The following is a 20860-nucleotide window of genomic DNA, read 5'->3' on the forward strand; positions in this document are numbered from 1 at the left end:
ACAAATGAGAAGGCAAACAATTTTTTTTTTTTTTTTTTTACCAAAATACTCAACTCCATGCCCACAGCTTCATTAATGACAGGCTATCAAAAGAATGTAAGAGGCATAAATCATCTTGTTACCAAATAGGTTTCCCTTTGGATTCCTTCCATTTTGAGTTTTAGTAAGTTTCTCTTTCAAAGAGGGGACAACAAAACTCCCTGAATTATCTCAGTCGTGCCACAAAAATATTTTCTCTAGGACTCATCTGAACTGAATTAACTATTTCAAGAAGGGTATGCTTTCCTTCTTTTCAGGACCACTTTCACTGTGAATAACATTTTCATTACTAATTAGTTTTCAGCATTAAAAATAATTTTTGAAGACTTGAAATCTGATGTAGGTAAAAACATTGTGTAATTATCAAGAGAACCTGTTATTCACCACTTATTTTCCAACTTGTGATCAGGTGAAAGAAAACAAATTAAGTCACCATGCTTTGAGGAAAACCCAGCTGCTGATAAGAGGGAATAAGAATAAGAATAAAGATTATTTTTGTTGCTAGCCACAAGGATTATCCTTCTGTTTATTTGTATTTTCATTTCCTAATGATTTCCTCTATTTCATTAATCCACAAACCCAAATAAGACAGTGATTTTGAAGTTTTGAGACTTGATGACTTTTTGCACTGCTTTTCACATCCTAAGACAGGTTATCAGAAATGAAGTTGTAGAAAAGAGACAAAAGAATTATGTCTACAATGACTACAGTTTTAAGGAATCTTAATGAAACTCTGGGGAATTTTAATGCAGGCAAAAAAAAAAATCCACTGAAAAACAAAAAAGAAAGGAACTGAGAAAAGGAGAAAGAAAAAGGAAACAAAACAGGTTATGTTGACAAACATTTGGAGGTTTAGTAGAGTCTTGAAAATCTCTTGCAGTATAGCATTGTTCTGCTTTTATCCCTTGGCCTAATTAAGTACTGTTTTATACTAAATTTGTGAAATGTGAGAAAAATATCACCCTTAGACCTAAGGTAGAGATGACTGAAAATAAGCAATCTGTCTTCCTTGACTCTGCACCTGTTTTTGTACAATATTTCAAATTTCTTGTATTATATATAAAATTAGAAGTCTTATTTTTAGACTGTCACATGAGAAAATGGGACCACTAAATTTAACTATAAAAATCTGGGTTTCCCATTTGCATAGGAAATATTCATTGCTTAAGTACTAGTTATATAACTTTTAATTCTTTGAATTACACTTCTAAGATTAAATCATAAAGAGAAAGGATATTTTGATTAATAATTACTAATTAAATTTATTAAAACTTATGCTTGTATAATGTAGGTGTAAACTTTCTTAAAGGCCAAATATATAAACATATATATCTTCTACTGCTATGCAGATAGTTTAAAAATACACACACACACACACACACACACACACCACCAAAAAAAGCATATTAGCAAGAAATTGCTTGGATGGTTAATGGTGAAGCTAAATGAGAATGCTCTCAATGGCACAGCAAGCCCCAATTTTGAATTTCAAGCACACTTAGGGAACTGACCTCCATTTACTCATTCTAAAGCCCAAGTAAAGGGAGCAACAATTAGCATGGGAAGAACAGCTGTCACTAAGCCCTAACAACAGCAGTAAGCAGCTACTTGCTTCCCAACTTACCATCTTCCTTTTCCTTTCTGCAATCTGCTCCTCTGATTCCATTTCTACTTCATTGCTAATAGCAGTTTTTTCTTCTATATCATCAATAAAATCTGGCTCCTGAAAGATGGAAATGACTGCTTTACAGAAGCTCCACTAGTCCATCTACAAACTAGGGAAATCTATAACTGCATAGAAGTGCTAAAATGTCCATAAACTACTAAGTCAAAAGCAAACAACCAGTTTTATCTGCTGCAACAATTTATAAACTACAGCCTATTTAGAACCAGTTTTGAAACTAAGTCTCCTGATTCGAGAACCTGCTCAAATCCAAGCATCTAAGAATTTTCTTTTGTTATTAAATCTCACAAAATTCTTATCAATGAAGAACCTTCAAAATTTTTTCAAAGAGATTGTTTACACAGAGAAGACATAAACATGATCTTATGCTATATATTTGTATTCACCCCAAAATCATATATATATAAAAAAATGTATACTGTATAACAATACACTTCCTCAGAACCACACTGCTCAACAGTGTCTTGCACATATTAGGCAGTCAGTATTTGGTGATTCACAACTTGAGCTGACATTACTTTGCAAGATAATTAGCAGCTACAGAGAAAAGAATGAAGGTATTTGAAGTCCATCACTTACTGTTTTGTTTCTTAGTGATTAAAATGATCTAAACACACACACAAACCACCACCACCAAAAATAAGAACACCATTAAATTTAAAAAATAAGATGTCTCAAAAATCTCACCGACTCTTGATTGATGTTTTATTCTATCAGAAACAAGGTTGTATTTAATTGTATTTTTGTCAAAGAAACAGAAAAGTTTACTGCAGAGTGCTAGAATGATTTCAATATTTATCACTGAATCAAAGAAACCAGGGGAAAAAACATCAAAAGATTCTAGTTTTTGCCTAGTTTCCTTTAATGAAGCCAGTCTGGAAAAGCCCACATTTAAGAGAAAAGAAAATCTAGTTTACTAAAATAGTAATATCCAAAAATGAAATAACTTCAATAACCTTTCTTTAATGAAGATATTGCAGGTACAAATTTTGGTAAAATCTGTACCTTACCTAAGATAATTTGGAATTACTTTAAAAAATAAGAATATTTAAAATATTTATGCAGAATTTTAACTTTTTTTTAAAAAATGGGATTTTAATAAAAATCCTTCATTTTGGTTTTATAAAAAAGTTCATTATATTCTCTGAAAGTTAATATTTGCATTGTTTATATTTCAGTACCTGATTATTTGATATAGATAGTCTCAGTGGAGAAAGTTTTCTTTGTTTATTATCTGGGCTCCTCATTTTATTGGTGGCACTTTCACAATCCAAAGTAATATTCTGATTTTGTGTTTCTTTTTCTTTCGAAATGTCCTTCTCTTTTTTCCCTTTTTTCCTTCTGGTTTCATAACCACTATTAATGTTTTCTGTTGGTTCAGAACACCGTTTTAAAACAGGACATTCAGGATTTTCTTTGAGGCATGCACAATCCACTTTATACTTGCTAGGGGTGAGAGAGAAGAAATACACAGTTAATATTTATTAATAAACATAATTACAAAAACATCAATTTAATCTATTTTAAAATGTCTGGAGTTATATGATTTCATAACTGTCTTTTATGTTAATTAAGTATTTGAAACAAAAATATAATTAGGAATTAAGTTTCTTAAAGACTGAATATCAACTTGGCTATGTGACCAAATATGTCATAAATGCATAGATATTATAACCTTATTTATAACTTTGAATAGTAAAATTATATTCAATATTTGTTAAATGAGCATATAGGTTCTGAGAGAATTTTTTTCACTCTCCCAAAATAGGTACATGATCATAAGATCCTAAAAGATTTTAGTGACAGTCTTGATTGATCTTTTCTTTGAGAGGTGAAGTGACAGAGGTCAAGAAAATTTAAGCGCCAAGTTCAGTAACAAGAGCTAGCATTTGAACCTAGATCCTCTCCAAATGATACAGAAACATTAAAAATAATCTTCCTGATCTTAGAGCATCACTTTTCAAAAACTAACCTTACCACCACTAGATGTCACACAAGTGTATAATTAAACTATCAGCAAACTTGGTAGCAAGAAATGAAATGCAAATCTGTTTAAACAGCCAAATTCTAAACTGGTTAAAAAAAAAAACAAAAAAAACCGAATTGCTTTATTAAACCAAAAATCACAATTACTCCTAAAATTGGGTTCAAACAGACATTAGAAAATAGGTGAAAATGAAGAATGTTAATGTAAAATTTAGTATATTAATAGGTTGTTCTAATAAAATCTATGTTGCACATAGATGTATTTAATGAAAGGCAACTGTAAAACAAATATAAAGGTACCTATAAAACTTTGTACTTTTATAATGCTTTTTGTATTATCTTCTGTACTATACTATCTATTGTATATTTTGTATAACATATCATACCTTTTTAAGCTCTTTAAAAAGAATCATTATATTATTCATCTTTCTATTTTCTTTAGGGCAGTTCTTTGCATAAGGGTAAGTGTTTAATAATAAATGGTTATTGAAGAAAAGGACAGCCTCATCCCTCCCCCAACTAAAGGACAGCTCTTAGAACAGCTGTCCCCTCATATCCTTCAAGGCTTGTTGAGAAAAACCCACAACCAGGCTTTTGAGAACTTGCTCCAGGGCCTGCCACACCACCTGGGGACTCTCTTTTGCAGGAAGAGTGTTCCAGTTCCTTTCAGCATTTCTTCATTAGCCCATTTTCTGGTGGTAGCAGCAGTGGCACGGAAGTTTTACGAGTGATGGCAGCATGTCTGGCTCATGCTTCCTGAGGTCAGCTCAGGCACTCAGCCCGCCCGGGGAGAGCCATCCATGTAAGCCCCAGCCCTGTTGGACAGGAGCAAAGGAGTGAGAACGTGCCAGCCAGACATACCGCCATCACTCATCACCACCAAAAAAGAGAAGAGGGGATAATGGAAGAAGGAGGGAACAAAGCTACTAGTGGGGCAGGCCGGGCGAGCTGGGCTACCTGGTGCTGCTGGTCACTGGAGGATTCCAGCTTCCAAAGATCTGACTCCATGAGGCTGAGCTGAAAACTGCCTCTATGCTATGCAAGAAAACAGGATTTTGTCAGAGACTTGCACATTAATGAAAACATTAAGTGCCAAGTGCCACCCAGCCTTGCCTTCCTCATCTATCTCGGCTCCCTAATCCTCATCCTGGACTTGGTATGATACCTTTGAAAGCCACTCTTGGAACATGTGATGTCTGTTGGGGTTAGAATCATGCCACCAAATGGCTTACATTGTACAGGCTGCCAATTTTAGTTTACAATCAAAATCATTTGGTTTGAAGCTGAAACTAATTACTTTCTATCTTTAGATTTTAGTTTATGGAATAAATTCTGAACAATATTCTTAAAAATTTGTTTAGTTGAACTTCAAGCAGTAAAAATACAGATCTATTTAAGATTTTTTCTGGGTGTGAATTCAAAGTTTTAAAATGACAGCAAAACCCTTCAGTTTAAAAATAATGTTTTTTATGTGCTTTCTTCAGGGTTCTCTCAGACTAACATAAAGCAAGCTGTTCATGGGAAATAAACAAGATGAACAATAGCTATAAGTACAGAAATGATCAATGCTTTAAAAGCACCAGACAACTTTTAAACAAAGTAAACAAAAGAAAATGTAGAGAAAATTGTTTCTGCTACAGAAAAATACAGGGTGTCTCAAAAGTCTTTAGTGCAGTTTTAATAGTTTAGAACTGCATCAAGACTTCTGGGACACCTTATATATCTAGTCAAAATGCCTATTATCTGTGAACTGCTGCATAAAATAATTGCTATGAAGCCTTATTTTCATAAAAATAAGGAAGAAAGAGCAAAGAAAAAATTAAATACACCTCACTTAGATAGTGAAACAATACTTTCACAACTATTACAGTGAATAATGAAGCAATATCATGATTCTGTTTCACTTCATATCTTTTCCTAGAATATCTGAAAACAGAATAGGCCAAGTTTAATGGTTGAATAGGCAACTCAATTCCCAAAAGAAGGGAAAGAACTCCTAAGCGATAAGACCTCCAAATTATCTGTTCTAGAAATGTCAGCAATTCATTTTGGGAAGGAGAGATTCAATGTAACCTACAGGAAACCTTTGACAGAAAAAGAAAAAAGGATGTGAAATTGAGGAAAATAAAATTATTTTTTGACTACATTTACATTTAGTTTTACGATCTTATAGTCTTCAGTCATTCTAGGACGCTATCACTCTCTGCTTGTCAAGACCTCAAATGTTCTTAGAGATAACTAGATTAAAAATGATAGCATTAATATTATTTTGGAAATGTAAAAGAAACAACCAAAAACTTATTATTTAAGGTGGCAGAGAAATAAGAGAATCATTAAAAGTCAATTTTATAGACTCAACCTTCATCACAGTAAACTGGGGAGAAGGCAAAGAGAAGATTTAACTCTTTTTGGTTAAGAAATTATGGGGGCAGTGGATAGAGTATCAACCCTGAAATCAGATCTGATCTAAGACACAACACTTCCTAGTTGTGTGACCCTGAGCAATTAATGCCAATTGTCTCAAAAAATTGTCTTTAAATTATCGTAAAGTCCAGAAAATTACTTTTGAAAAAGCATCTTTCTAAATAAGTCAACTTTATTCCCTACTGACAAAGTGTCCCAAATTCTATGTGGTGGTTTAACAATATTTTAAATATGGAATATTTCAATTCATAATTCTTAGTACTTGTCAGACCAAGGACATGTGATCATTTGGGAGAAGGGGAAAAGTGAAGGAGAACATACAGTCAACTTGGCATTTTATCAGTATAATGAAATCCCAGTAGAGGTCTTAACTTTGCCAGTGTAGACAGGCACTTTCTCTGCAATTCATAATCTTAAAATGGCCTGAGGCACTGAGAGATTAGATGATTTGCCCAGAGTTAACACTGCCAGTATGAGTATTAGAGAGGGAAAGGAGGTGTCTGAAAACACCACCTTTCCAACTTACCTTACCTTAAAGGCAAAAAGGGTTTTTTTTTTTTTTTTTTTTTGGGGGGGGGGTTAAAAATTTTATGGTAACTCTCTTCTAAAACTAAAAAACAGGGATGAAAAGTATTTCTGCATGAAGTATTTTTAACAGAATGAAACACTCTTTTCTTTATATTATAAAAAAAAAAAATCAGTACAGCTTCTGGGAATAACTTGATAAATATATGAGCTTTTTTTTCTTTTGACTAGCTTTTATGGAGGAAAAAAATTCTTAATGTTTCACAAGTAAGATGGACCACCTGGTTTCAGGGAATCTAAATCCTTCCTACTTAACTTCATTCTTAGAAGCTAATAGTCTCAAAGAATGATAATTGTTATATATCCAAATTACTTTTAATTAGTACAAAAATGTCGTATTATGATTAAAGCAATGATAAGTGAGAAAGCTATCCCTTAGTCTTTTACCAAGGAGCACTTCTGTCTGTAAAACATGTTACTAAAAAGTCTTAATTGATTATATATTTAAAAAATTATGTATGCAAAATGGCAACTCTTGTACGTACCAATTTCCATAGTCAAAATCAAAAGCTATAGTAATTTCAGTTCCCTTTGGAATGCTTTGGATGGAGTAAATATAAAGATGAATGGTTCCATCTTCAATGACATGCCTCACCTAGAGAACAAAGAAAAATGAAGCTTAGTTCAAAATTCTTTTAAAACATTTTTATCCAAATAAAATAAACCAGACAGTATTATTATTATATTTAATAATATAATAAATATTCAACAATAATTATATGTTATATAACATAAATAATATATTATATTAATAATTCATTTAGGAACTTTAAAAACCCATAACAATCTTGCCTAAGTCCTCAGATAGTATTTATCCTTATAGAGCATCCTAGAATTTTAGAACTGAAAACAATCTTAGAGATCAAATAGTTCAACTTCTTCCTTTTATAGATGAGAAGAAAAATGAAGCTCTAAGAGTACTTACAAAGTCAGTGAGACAGTAATAAAGGGAATAATAAGGGGTTAAACCCAGTTCTTTCAGAGTCCAAATTTTGTACTAGGGTATATGCTACCATCCAGTAAAGTCCTAAATCACATCATAAAATTCATGGAAAATGAACTAGATCTAGAATAACTACAACATACTTGTTTGTAATTAGCAAGTGTTCTGTTTTTGTGAGAGCACCAAGAGATGAAAAAGTAATGTTAACAGAAAGGTGTCATCAAAATCTCCTTATAGAAGAAATTCATGAAAGTTCACATATACCTATATAACAAAATATTTTTCAGTTGAGGAAAATGCTATACAACAGCAAATTAGTTCTCTAAGACTGATATGTTACAGAGTCAAAATGTTAACTCTAAATTTAAAATTACAAAAACAACCGTTACCTCTGCATTTGGTGTACAAGAACGCCTAATGAATCGAGCCTCATTTCCAAAAGTCCTTGCATCAACACACATTTCTAGCCCATGAAATTTCGAGTAGAAGAGAACAAAAGGATATGGCCTGAAAAGGAAAAATGCTATCAATCACTGACATTTTAATTATAAAGTTCAAAAATTAATGTTCTGATTACATCTAATTTGTTGCAAAGAAAAATTAAAGTATAGGTTAAAATAATAGTTATAGTTCATTTTAGTAGGATTTTTAATGAATAGATTTCTAGTAGTCACATTTCCCGTGTACAGGAATCAAAAAAGAAACAAGACAAAAACTGTCAAATATGTCAACTACTTCCCTCCCACATCCCCTAGCTTTTATGTGTGTCCTGCTTGGACTTGGATGAGTAATTTGAAAGTCTAACTTAAGTAGTCTATATTCAAGATGGAGAGAAAAAAAATGGGGAATTTTTATTTAAATAAACTAAATTGTTTAATGAAAATTCTTTAACTTTGCAATGCCAAGAACAAAGAATAAATTGTTTTTCTTCATATAAGCTCTTAGAATATAGAAATAGCTCTTTAAGTAATCTTAACTATCAAGGTTTCTGCTACTGATGTGCACACATACCTTTTAAAACCTTAGGCAAAATACTTATCTGGAAATCCAGATTTTACAAGAATAAATCATTGAGTTTACCATACCTTGTTAAAGAAGCAACCACCACAGCATATGTTTACATTGCAGCTTTTTAGTGCAATTAAAATTATTTAATAGGTCACATATATGCATACATATGCAACACAAACCATGGCAAATCTATTTATGGAATTGTCTAATATCTTGCCATTACAATAAACACCACATACATTTACCTTAACACAATTACTGGCTAAAATACTCAAGAGGGAACGATATAACTATGTCTTATTGAAATTTCCAGAATGAACTTCTGTAGTATATAAGATCCCAAACAATCATAACTGCATACAAATTACATGCCTCTTAGGCTTTGGGGAATCAAAAGAGAAAAGTGAGTCAAAATATAACTCTCATTTTTGGCTAGCATTATGGAAGTGCCAGATTTTGCCCCACTCAGGTTAGAAAAGATATGATTAGGGAATCATCTTCCCAAGCACTAGTGTTTATGATGTCAAAGAACTGTACAGCTTTTGGATCAGGTTCTCTAATAGTGAAGATCCTGCTAAATATGTTGCTACAAATCTATTATCCCTGCTATTTAGCTCAAGGCTGAGTCTGGAGGATCTCTTAGAGCTTAGAAATGCAGAGTCAGAGTGAGCTGGCCAGATTAGGTTAGGTGTCAAGAGTCTGGCATAAATATAGTCCAACCCCTGAGAAAAGGGAGTCACAACAAGTAGCCTAAGAAAGTAGACAGATCCAGGTTAAAAACAAAGCAGATCAAGAGTCTAGTGTTAATCTTTAGTGGTACTGGGCCCATGAGTAGCCTTTGAACTTCTATTTCACTGAAGCCAAGAGACAAATTTTTCAAAATAAACAAAAGCAAACCAAAACAACAACAAAAAAGACTGAGAGTTCCTCCCTCTCACGCAATAATTTCTTTTTTTTTTTTTTTTTTTGATAAAAGCTTTTTTCTCCAAAAATACATATGCATGGATAATTTTTCAACACTGACCCTTGCAAAACCTTGTGTACTAATTCCCCCCTCTTCCTCCCCAACCCCTCCCCCAGACACCACAATCCAATATATTACACCCCCCCCTTTTTCTGAGTTAAGTGACTTGCCCAGGGTCACACAGCTAGGAATTGTTAAGTGTCTGAGACCAGATTTGAACTCTGGTCCTCCTGAATTCAAGGCTGCAATATTTTCAATAGATACCACTTTAAATTGGTTAAAACAATTAGAAAATACATAAAACTCATATTAAGAATAAACTGCTTTTTATAAAATGAAGCTTTAGATACCACTTCATTAACCTTAAAGAGTTTAAATGACCTTAGAATTTATACTTGTCCAACCTTCTGTTACTAACTGAAAAAAACTAATTCTAGAACAATGACCCTTTTTTTCAATTTTTTTCCCCACAGCTGAGTATACTAATCACAGCACAGTGAAAAGTTAAATGAGAAATAAAAAACTGTACAGTTGGGCCTATTACCCAGGCCTGTAGCAGAAAATATAGTTTTAAGTTTTTGACAACAAAGAAGCTATTGAATGACTTTTCAGATGCTAAGCCAGGAAGCCCAGTGAGTAAATTATAATTGAGGGCAGGAGCTGTAGAATGCAGAATTTTAATGGAGGAATAAATTCTATTCTATGATTTTTGAGAACTACCACTCTCTTAAAATGAAAGGATGGGTTCAAGCTCACAAAGCAAATCATTAGCAAAGGCAGATCTATGTACTAGACTGCCTTCATTATCATTTCAAAACAGGCAATTTTGAAGATTAAGAGAATTGGAGAAAAGCAATTATAAATAAATTTGTGCTGATTTTAAAAAGTCAAGAAATTTTAAACTTAGTTTATTTTAAGTTGATAAATTTAAAGTAAATTACAAAAACAACAGTAATAAATATATACCTCTTAAAGAAATATCCATTTGCTTCAAACTGTTCTCTTAGCATGAACTTCCCTCTGTATTCAATAATAAGGGCATCAGGAGGCAAATCTTTGGCAGATTTCAAAATTTTCTTATTCTTTTGTATATAGCTCTAAAAAGATGTCAAAATTAAAATTATAATCAACTTAGGTATTAATTGTTTTATTGAAAAGTAAAAGTACAATACAAGTTTTCTTCTTTCATAGTTACCTCTACAGGGGGCTTGAAGATCAGATTGCTGGCATTTGATTCTGATTTGTTATTCATCTCTTTCTTATCATTTCCATTGCCTAACCGTAAAGCTATTCTTTGTGCCTCTCTTTGGACACCTTCACTGTACTGATTGTTATTTGCTTCCTCATAACGATCCATCCAAGCTTTGATTTTAGTCTCCCATCCAAAATTGGACCCATCAGAAGGCTCAATCTCTGGAGCTGAACCCTAGAAAAATCACAACAAATTTATTAATATTTACACTCCATAGGAATGAAAATGCTAATCTACACATTACAAAAATAGAAGTGATGCATGAGAACATCACAGAAATCATCTGTGGAATTAGGAAAATTATTTTTATTTCCTAAAGCAGCATTCCTAAAAGGAATATTGTACCATAGGAGTTAGCAACATCTTGATAATGCAGCAAGGATGTAGAGAAATCTGAAAGCTAATGGTAAATATGCCATTTCTAGGCCTACCAAAGATGGAAACTTCTAATACTTGACCTCAGCCCCAGCACTTGCACACGTCTCCCCCTCCCCCAAAAAAAGTTATTACAACTTGATTTTGATTAAGAGAGAAACTGATTTTCTATCACATGTTTAAAGTCTAAAAATTTGTTTGTTTTTTTTTTTAAAGGTTAACATAAGCCAAGTTGTACTTTGAAGAGCTGTGTTAAAGGTGTTTGATTCTAAGGTTGGAAATCTCTGTCTCTTGGCCAAATGTGAAATAATCAAAATCCCAGTCAGAGACTATGATGATGACATTATTTCTATAATTTCCATTTCTTTAAAAATTGAAATTACATAACCAGTCAAGACTCATAAATGGCAGATAGGACCAAACATTTACCCTCCTTCAGTGTATTAAAACGTTTAAAGACAAATAGAGCCAAATTTGTCCATAATATCTTAGTAAAGGTTTACCATGCAGCATGAATTTTAAGAATTTACTAATATATATATAACAGAAATCTCCTATGAATATTTAAAATCATTAACTCAAAGCTACACTGTAAGTAGTTGTTCAGGATTACATATTACAAATGGTTTGTTTGTTTTTTTCCAGTGAAGAGAAAAGGAAAATTGAAAGAAACTTTTTTCTATGACTATATAGACAAACTTATATTAGAAGTGAGAAATAGCATTTAATTTTAGTTAATGATAAACACAAATGCTTAAAATTGCATATGAATTAAAAATCCTGTGCCATGTTATTATATATGAAAAAATTTCCAGATAACAAATATGACACTATCTTATTATCTAATTTTGAGTGACCACCTGATATATTTTAATGATAGTTTTAAAAAATCTTTGCCATTTGGAATTTTAAATACTTTACATCTTTGAATGTCTGCATATATTTGTAATTTTACTTACATTATCACAATCACTGTATAAAAGTGATATAAAAATCTCAAAGAACAAACAAATCAAGAAGTATTCATATTTTTAATATCTTAAGATTTACTAATAACATGGCATATCTTATTAATTTACACATAACTTTTAACCTATTTAAAATGGATATAACATGATACAAGCTTTTAATACATGATATCTAAGGAAAGAATATATATTATATAAATTTAAAATAATAAGTAAAATGTGTTTCTTAAAGTGTAACTCATATTTAATATGAAGTTAAAGTCACTACTATTAAGAATGAAAAAACACTAAGCACTGCTCTCAATTAGAACAAAATTAAGGATTTGCAATAACAAAATAAATTAAGAATTGAGTCCAGAGTTGGCTGTCCTCCTAGAAAGAAACATGGCAATTTTTTCAGTCTATAATGGATTCTTCTTTACACTATATATCACATTAGAATTTTAAATTATACACTAATAACATATTTTCCCCCAAGTTATTAACTCCTTAAAAAGAAAATGTCCAAAAGTTGCCTTTTGCTCAAAGTTGTAAAATAATTCTCCAAATTACATATAAAACTTAAAATTTTATAAATATAAATAAAAATGAGCACATACTCCAATGAATTCAAGTTTGAAAAACGAAAATAAGTAACACATTTGCTAAAAGGTTATTTAAATTTGACAGCATTTATATTGCAAATATAATTGATTATATGGTTATAGAAATGACAAGTCTTTGTGAGGAGAAACTGAAAACATGGATAATGGAAAAGTGACCAAAAAAAATTATGACACCACAGATTTTAGCTACAAGCTTAAATGTGGTCACATCATTCTTCCCTTAGTTTTAACAAATTTTAGAGTGCTATTAAAAGTGGAAATTATCTCTAGCACACCCTCTAATGAAGAGTATAAATAATAATAAACAGAAGGAGAAATAAAGGTTCTAGATAACTAATTAGCCTTTGAATAATATCTGATTAATGAATTGTGAATTTTTAAAAAAATGTATTTACCTTAACTCTTGACGATTTCCTAGATCCTTCACGAAAAGACTAAAATTAAAAAAATGTTACAGATTAGGTGTATTTAAACTTTAAAATTTAATTATTTATAGAGCACTGAAAACATATTCTGCAGGAAGCTAAGAATTAAGGGAAACACAGTTACAAGATATGATCAATATCTGAATGTACATAATACCTAAACTGTGTGGCACAGACTATGTACTATATTCTGAAGGATTAAATTTTACCTCAAAATAAGTCTTATTTAAATAGCAAGCTATAAAGGCTTTGGATAAGTACTTAAATAATGCTTTTGGGAACAACATATACATGAACATAAACTTACAATGGCTGTAACACTTAAATTTGCCATTTTTTGAAAAACAAAAATTTTAACAGCAATAAAATTAGCAATATAATAAAGTTATAATGTTTATACTGTCATACTTGTGTACCAGAAGAGAATTCCAAAAAGTGATGGTGCTGTTTTAAACTGAACGAATTTTAAAAAGAACCCTTCCAAAATGAATACTAAGACCTACAAAAATTCTACATATCTATTAAAAATTCAATATGCTGTATTTGTGAAGTGTTTCACTGAATATTACAAAATTTTAAAACTAAATAAATGTTTAAAGCACCTTGTAAAACCTAGTATTATATAAATTTAGTTGTTAAAATAATGTAGCTTATAATCATTTTAGTGTTCCCCAACTTTTAAGGACTTACTAAAAGATATAGTTAGCATGAAAATCCAACACAAGAAAAATCAAAACAACCAAAAAACAATGTTTCAACAAAACATTTGCCACATATTTAAGCTTTTTGTCTGCAATAACATGCAAATTTTCTTTGTCATACAGAAAGTTGTCCTTACTTTTTTGCATTTTGAAATATTTTGTTCTTTTTCCCCACTTTTTTTCCTTTTCTTATCATTGACCTTGGTAACTCTCGCAGCAGTTAAAGTTATCGTTGTTGGTGTATGCTGAAATGCAGTATATAATTCCACAGGAACCTCATCACCACTCTCTGTTGCACTGGTATCACCATCTTTTAATCCAAAATTAAAACAAATTTAATATCCCCCCCTCAATGTAATGTCCAAAAATAAAACATTAGTCCATATTAAAAACTAAAACCTCCCAAGATTTCTAGGATTTTGAAAAACATAATTTCTTTAAAATTAAAAATTAAAAAATCATTCTTACATTCTTTCCCAAAAATATGATTAGAGCACTATAAGCAATATTTTTTACTTTGAATAAAAGATGTTTTATTCCTCTTTGAAATACAAAATGAAAATATATTTGTTCACTGGTGAGGATAACATTCTACCGTATTTTTAAAAGTCTTACAAAAGGAAAAATCCTTTTCCAAATGAAATTACATAAACACTACTTTTGAATCAGTGGAAGGTATGGTACAATATAAAGAATAAGTAGTTTTGGGAGTCATAAGACAAGGATTTTCTGTTTGTTCTCCTACTTAATAGCTGTGTGTCTTTGGCAAAGCTATTTCAGATTTCATGAACCTCAGTTTAGTCACTGATGTAAGAATTATGTTGGACTATCAGTTCTCATAATATGATTTATGGACTCCTGGAGGATCACTGAGATCTTTGAAGAAGTCCTTGAAATCAAAATTATTCTCACAATAATATTAAGCCATTGTTTATTAAAATACTCTTCTATGTGAGGCAGAATTTTCTTCATACACTGCAACCAAAACAATATATTGCAACAGACTGAACGCAGAAGTAGATATTTGAATTCAAATGTCTTCCATTAAGCCAGATATCAAAGTATTTGCAAAATACATGTAAACAATACCAATTCTGTCACTATTTTTTGTTTTTCAAAACAATTATTTTTAAAAGTGAAATAACATATTTTTAAATTATTTAACTCACAGAAACTTTAAGGTCCTCAATAATTTCTAAGAATGTAAAAAGGTTCTGTGATCAAAATGTTTGATGGAACAGTTATTTTAAATGTTTAAAGTCCTGGTCAGCAAGACCTGTAGTTGAGTTTCAAAAAATGCATAGTTTTTGAGAAATAAGAAGAAAACAACCACAAAAAAAAAAAAAAAAAAAAAAAAAAATCACTCAAAACTTTATTACCCTTAAAGAAAATTAATGAGACAAGTCAGCACAAAAACCAGAAAAGGACAACAATCATAAAGAATTTTTATAGTGGCAAGTTCAAAACAAGCCAAAATATATCCTTTTATATGTATTGAAAATATTCTCAATAAGATTAAAAAATTAAGATCAGTTAATTTTAATAGTATACATTTCAAAAATGTCATTTCTCAATTGTTCACAATAAAAAAAATTTCTATCCAGCACAGCATAAAATTTTACAATTTTTCTTTCCATTTTTACACACCTGACATATTTTCCCTTTTCCGACGTTGTAACAGCACAGCCCTCTCTTTATCCAAACTCCTAAAACACACACACACACCAAAAAAAAAAAAAAAATTTAGATAATTAGTACATTATAAACTATTTTCTGTGTGTATCTGTCTCTGTGTATGCATATACACATATATAATATATATAGGAATATAGATAAAAATTAAACTTACCTGATTAAAAACATACTAAGTATCATAAGAACTTATTTTACAAATTGGCTGCAGATAAAATGTATTATGCATGCTCTTCTATGTGGTGGATCCCTATTGAATGAGCTTAATTTTAATTTAAAAATTCTTATTTTGAAAATCAAAGCTTAGCTTTAGGCTTTGTGCCTTGCACATAAACTAACATTTAAGAAGATAGCAAAATTTCAGAAAGTAAATATAGGAAAAATAACTTTGATAAAATAGTATTTAAATGTTACCTTGAATGAACATTCTGCCTTGCTAAAATTGTTTATCAAAACTCTAAGAACAAATAACATTATTTAAGCTGCTAGCAATATTACTTGGTTCTCTTTAGAAATAGCCTTAAAGCAATTCATTTCTTTCAGCCTTAGTACTTTTAACATATAATTTTATCATCCAAGAAAATTTTTACTGTTTTTATCACTTAAATTTATTTGCCTTTCCAAATATCTTCGTCAAGTAATATCTGGAGTCTGCCACACCATAAATGCAACAAAGGACTCAATTACCCATTATTTGCTTAGCAGACACACCCCACTGAATATCATAAAGCTATCCTAGAAATTTCTATTTGACAATGATCAGTAGATCTGCAGAATGTGCCTTCACTAGCTCTTTAGTTCCTAGTAGTCTGTGAACTTAAATTAAAATATGCATGGTCTTTATGTATCAAAGCTGGTTTTAATATGATCATTTTCAGGCTTTAAAAGAAATATAGTAAGAAAGAAAAATAATACCAAAGATGAGATAGACATTTAAGTTTGAGGTTTTGGGTTGTTTTTTTTTTTTTTTTTTTTTTTTTTGGGGGGGGGGGGGAGTAGATAGTGTCTGTCCAGTAACACTGAACAGTGAATCTAATTAATAAATCAACTTCTTCAGATCAGAATTCTGATTTCTGGTAAGTGAGTAATACCATTAATATAAATATCACCAGATATACTACCACTCACCTAGGCTGACAACGTTCACACAGATATATATCAGGAATATGCTGCCTATCAATCCCCATGCAGTCAATATGTTGCCAAACACTTTGAAAAAAAAAAAAAAAAAAAAAAAAAAAAAAAAAAAGAAAACAAATTACTATTAGAAAAGACCTCTCAAAACTTAAGATATGAAGTTCAATTCAATGAGTATTTAACGATTACCTAATATGTGCCAAGCACAGTGTTGTCAGGAATTTTAAAAAATATATGACATAGACCCTGCTCCAATGGAGCTTACAATCTTGCTTATTAGACAATTAGAATAGAAGATTATATATAATCACCTGCTAAATTAAATTCAATTATCTGCAAAGATAGAGGTGTTCAGGGATGGCTAGATGAACCTTAGAGTATGAGAAAAAAATTTCAGTAGAGGATCAAACTTGAGCTATGAATATATTTTCTTGGGAAGAATAGAAGGTACTGAAGACTGAATATTTAAGGTAGAAATGAACACAGAATATTAGGAAGATAGTAAAGTGATCAACCTAGCTAGAACAGAAGTATTGTGGTGCTTTTTGGGAGAGGGTGAGAATAAGGTAAATAATTCTTTTTCAAATAGAAATCTGAACTTAAGAAATTGAAAATTCATGTAGGGTCTTAAAATACCAGAGTGAAGTATTTAGATTTGCACCATCCCCCCTGCTCAATTTTAGAAGGTTACTATATGTTTCTGACATCCCTATTTAATAAAGAATCTAGTAGAAATATTCAGGGAATATTCAGAAGCAGGAGAAACCTGAAGGCAAAAAAGATTAGGAGGCTACTAAAATCATTTATATAAGTGAAAGATGATGGAATAGAACACAGTGACAATGAAGAAAGAATCTAAGACAAGTCCCAAAAGGTCAAAAGTCTTATTTATATTCTTTAATCTCCTCACCCAAATGTACTTAGTACAACTAAACTGTAAACAATAAGCATCTCAATTTCTTTTCAGAATATTTATTAGCCCTTACACTTGATTGTTTAAATTATACAAATCTGTATTTGTTTATAAAAATCTTGGCTATCCTGTAGAGAAAACTCAAGTTTCATCAACTACATTAGAGAATTTGTTTCATCAGTTTCCGTCTTAGTAAAAATTTAGTAAAATAATCCAAGTATGCGATAAACATAAGCAAAAATGTTAACCATTTATTATTCATAAATTAGGGAATATGGGGCAGGAGGATGCCTGCTCAGTTTTGAGGGATAGAAGACATACAAAGAAAAGAGAAAAAGAGGGAAACAAATGGTGAAGTCCTATGCTTTTAGGCTAAAAGAGCAATCATGCAGTAGTATCAGTATAGTATGGTCAGAAGCTTATAGAAGCTAAACTAGGAAGTGGACCTGTTTGGAGGAGGAGGGAAAACATTTAGTTTTTGACAGAGCAAGTTTTGGTTGTCAGTAAGACACCCAAGTACAGAGCAACATAGAGACAACTGGAATATAGTATTGAACTGAGAATGCGATATCAATGCAGGAATTATGTATTTGAAAAATGAACACAAGGCAGTTCACTCTGCACAAAAGTGACCGAGGAAAAAGAAAAATCAGAAATATATACACTAACAAGACTCCTAAGATCATCTGGGGAAAATCACATAGCCTAGATAATCTATAGAATATGTCATTAACCTATAAAACTTAATGTTAATTATAAATACTGTAAGAAGTATTTATTATTTAAATAGACAAATTGTTTGGATATTGGCATGGAAATGAAAACATACCAAAAGCATGTTATTTATGACATTAGACAATATTCACTATTATAAAGATAGCTGATAGAAGCATAAATTATGATAGGGGAAAAAACATTTTCAATAGCAGATTTAAAAGTGACAAGGCAAGCAAAAATACGCAAGAAATTGATTCCCTAAACCTTTGTCATAAGGATAAGAGGCTTAGGAAATGAAATTCTCATTTTGCCATATGTATTTTGTTTAGAACTGTTATATCTTTTTTTTACTCTTTGTAAAAGTAAAACTAAAATAAAATAATGAAATTGGATTTTTAATATAAACAAAATTAACTCTTGATTTGTATTAGGTTTTAGTAATGGAAGAAATCAAGAGCACAAATAATATTAAAAAAAACAAAAAAAAACTTGGAATGTATTTTAATACTCACATTTGAATATTTGTAATCCTGATGTTCTGGGAATTAATACCATTTGAATTCAATAAAAAGGTCACACTATAAAGATCAGACTCAGGAAGCTCTAAAAAACTATCCATCTTTCCCATCCTACCTCACTACTCACTCTTTTATTGTTCCCCAGCCCATGCAAGGGATGGACTCAGGCTGAGCTCCTATCCCCTCTCCATCCTTCCCTCCCACCAAAAAAAAAAAAAAAGAAAAAGAAAAAAAGAAAAAAAGAAAAAAAAAAAGCCCACTTTCTGTCCCAATCACACCTTCTCTAGGGGAGGAGGCCTTTCTTGGTGGCTGAACCAGGGTTGGGGGAGGGGAGACTGTGGTTCTGGTTCAAGGAGACTCCAGAGTGCTGCAAGGTGCAAGTCAAAAGGAGGTGAGAGAGTCAGGTCAAACAAACATCAATTTAAAAAAATATAAATCCCCCAAAGTGGATAATAAGAACTGACTATACAGTACAAACAAATCTTTAAATAAATACTTCTTAATGTGCTATTCACAAACTGACCCTATTTCTATAAAAAATATTATTTTTGTTGTTAAATTGATTATAAAGACTATTGCCACATGGACAAAGTCTGGAAGCAGTGTCATCTGTTATCCAATTAAGGATGGGGCTAGAAGAACTAATTATAGCTTCATTTATTTATTTTAAATAAGGCCATTTGCTAGGAGCAAAATAGGCAACATTATAATAGTGGCAGGCTTCCCACATTAAAAAAAAAAAAAAATCATTTAATTTAGAGATTCTTTTAAAGTGATAATAGTTATCTGTGCTGCCATGTACTAAAAAAGTCAAAGTTAGAAGAAATTATGTGAAATAAAATAATGGTGGGAAATATTTTACCTGCATTTGTCACAACAGATCATGTAGCCATCATCATGTGTAAAACCACAAATGCACCTGGTTACATCAGTACCATAGCTTCCATCCTCTGATGTGCTGATGGTGGTAGCACTAGAGGTCTCATCAAAATTAGGAGTAGAAAATATGCCTACTTCATTTTTGCTAATAAGAACTGATGGAGGAGGAGAAGCTGGAGGTGTTGGAGGAGGACGAGCACCATAATTGTGGTCCTGGATAAACACAAACAGCATATTATTATTTTATTGGAACAATGATATGCACTAAGCTGTAATGTTATTTATTTTAATATACAATCCCACCATTTCAATTTGCATATTTACATAAAATCAGTCAAATTCTACTTTAAATACTGACTTGTGCCAAACATTTTATTATCATTCCATTCTTCCAAAAATAATCTTTTTGTAAATCCTCCACATTATGCTACTGTCACCACCTTACTTTCAGGCCACACCAAAATAAAAAATATAAAACATTCCCATTTGTCAAAAATCTTTCCCTTTAACTCTGGAAAGAGCAGAAATATTATGAAGCCTCTACCAGAATTTGCAGCAATAATGTCACAAATATTTCCATATGCCCATATTTTATTCCTAGATGTCAATCTCTGTTTTTAAAATTAGGTTTGCATAATCTATGAATATGCAAATGTTTTTTGGTTTTTTTCTTCTCATTTTTTCCTGCTCAAAAAAAGAAAATCTCTGAATTATTCTATAGCCTTAATTTGTCTTCAATGATATAAGCTCATCTACTACTTTTCAAACCACACTTTAAGATGCAAACTAAGCATACTACAAACATTTTTCTAAAACTAACATATTTAAAAATTAAAATGTCAAATGATTACTTTAAGTGCATGACACTTACCGCATAGGGCAAACCAATATAACTGTGTGAATGATGAGAGCTGCTGGTATATAACTGGTGTGGATAACTGTTGGATTTCTCAACTACCACAGGGCTAGCTTCTACGGATTCTGGTCTGGGGAGAGAGAGAGAGAGAGAGAGAGAGAGAGAGAGAGAGAGAGAGAGAGAGAG

The 20860-nt window shown here is 31.3% G+C and overlaps 1 protein-coding gene across 10 annotated transcripts in view; it reads right to left on the bottom strand.

Annotated features, from left to right (window-relative positions):
* The window catches only part of KMT2E (lysine methyltransferase 2E (inactive)), an 81575-nt gene that overhangs the window by 19854 nt on the left and 40861 nt on the right, over positions 1-20860 (bottom strand). For 6 of the 10 annotated variants that reach the window (XM_074268406.1, XM_074268400.1, XM_074268407.1 and 3 more), the window contains 12 exons: positions 20690-20804; positions 19802-20031; positions 16783-16863; positions 15610-15668; positions 14100-14272; positions 13232-13270; positions 10832-11062; positions 10603-10733; positions 8051-8168; positions 7204-7313; positions 2905-3169; positions 1664-1762 (listed from right to left, as the gene is read on the bottom strand). In XM_074268406.1, the coding sequence (XP_074124507.1) occupies positions 1664-1762; positions 2905-3169; positions 7204-7313; positions 8051-8168; positions 10603-10733; positions 10832-11062; positions 13232-13270; positions 14100-14272; positions 15610-15668; positions 16783-16863; positions 19802-20031; positions 20690-20804 (1651 nt within the window). Of the gene's footprint in view, positions 1-1663; positions 1763-2904; positions 3170-7203; positions 7314-8050; positions 8169-10602; positions 10734-10831; positions 11063-13231; positions 13271-14099; positions 14273-15609; positions 15669-16782; positions 16864-19217; positions 19307-19801; positions 20032-20689; positions 20805-20860 lie in introns of those variants that run through there. The other 4 variants (XM_074268409.1, XM_074268404.1, XM_074268405.1 and 1 more) reach the window with 4 other exon arrangements.

The sequence above is a fragment of the Sminthopsis crassicaudata genome, chromosome 5 (assembly GCF_048593235.1).
Source record: "Sminthopsis crassicaudata isolate SCR6 chromosome 5, ASM4859323v1, whole genome shotgun sequence".
Classification (NCBI taxonomy): Eukaryota; Metazoa; Chordata; class Mammalia; order Dasyuromorphia; family Dasyuridae; genus Sminthopsis; species Sminthopsis crassicaudata.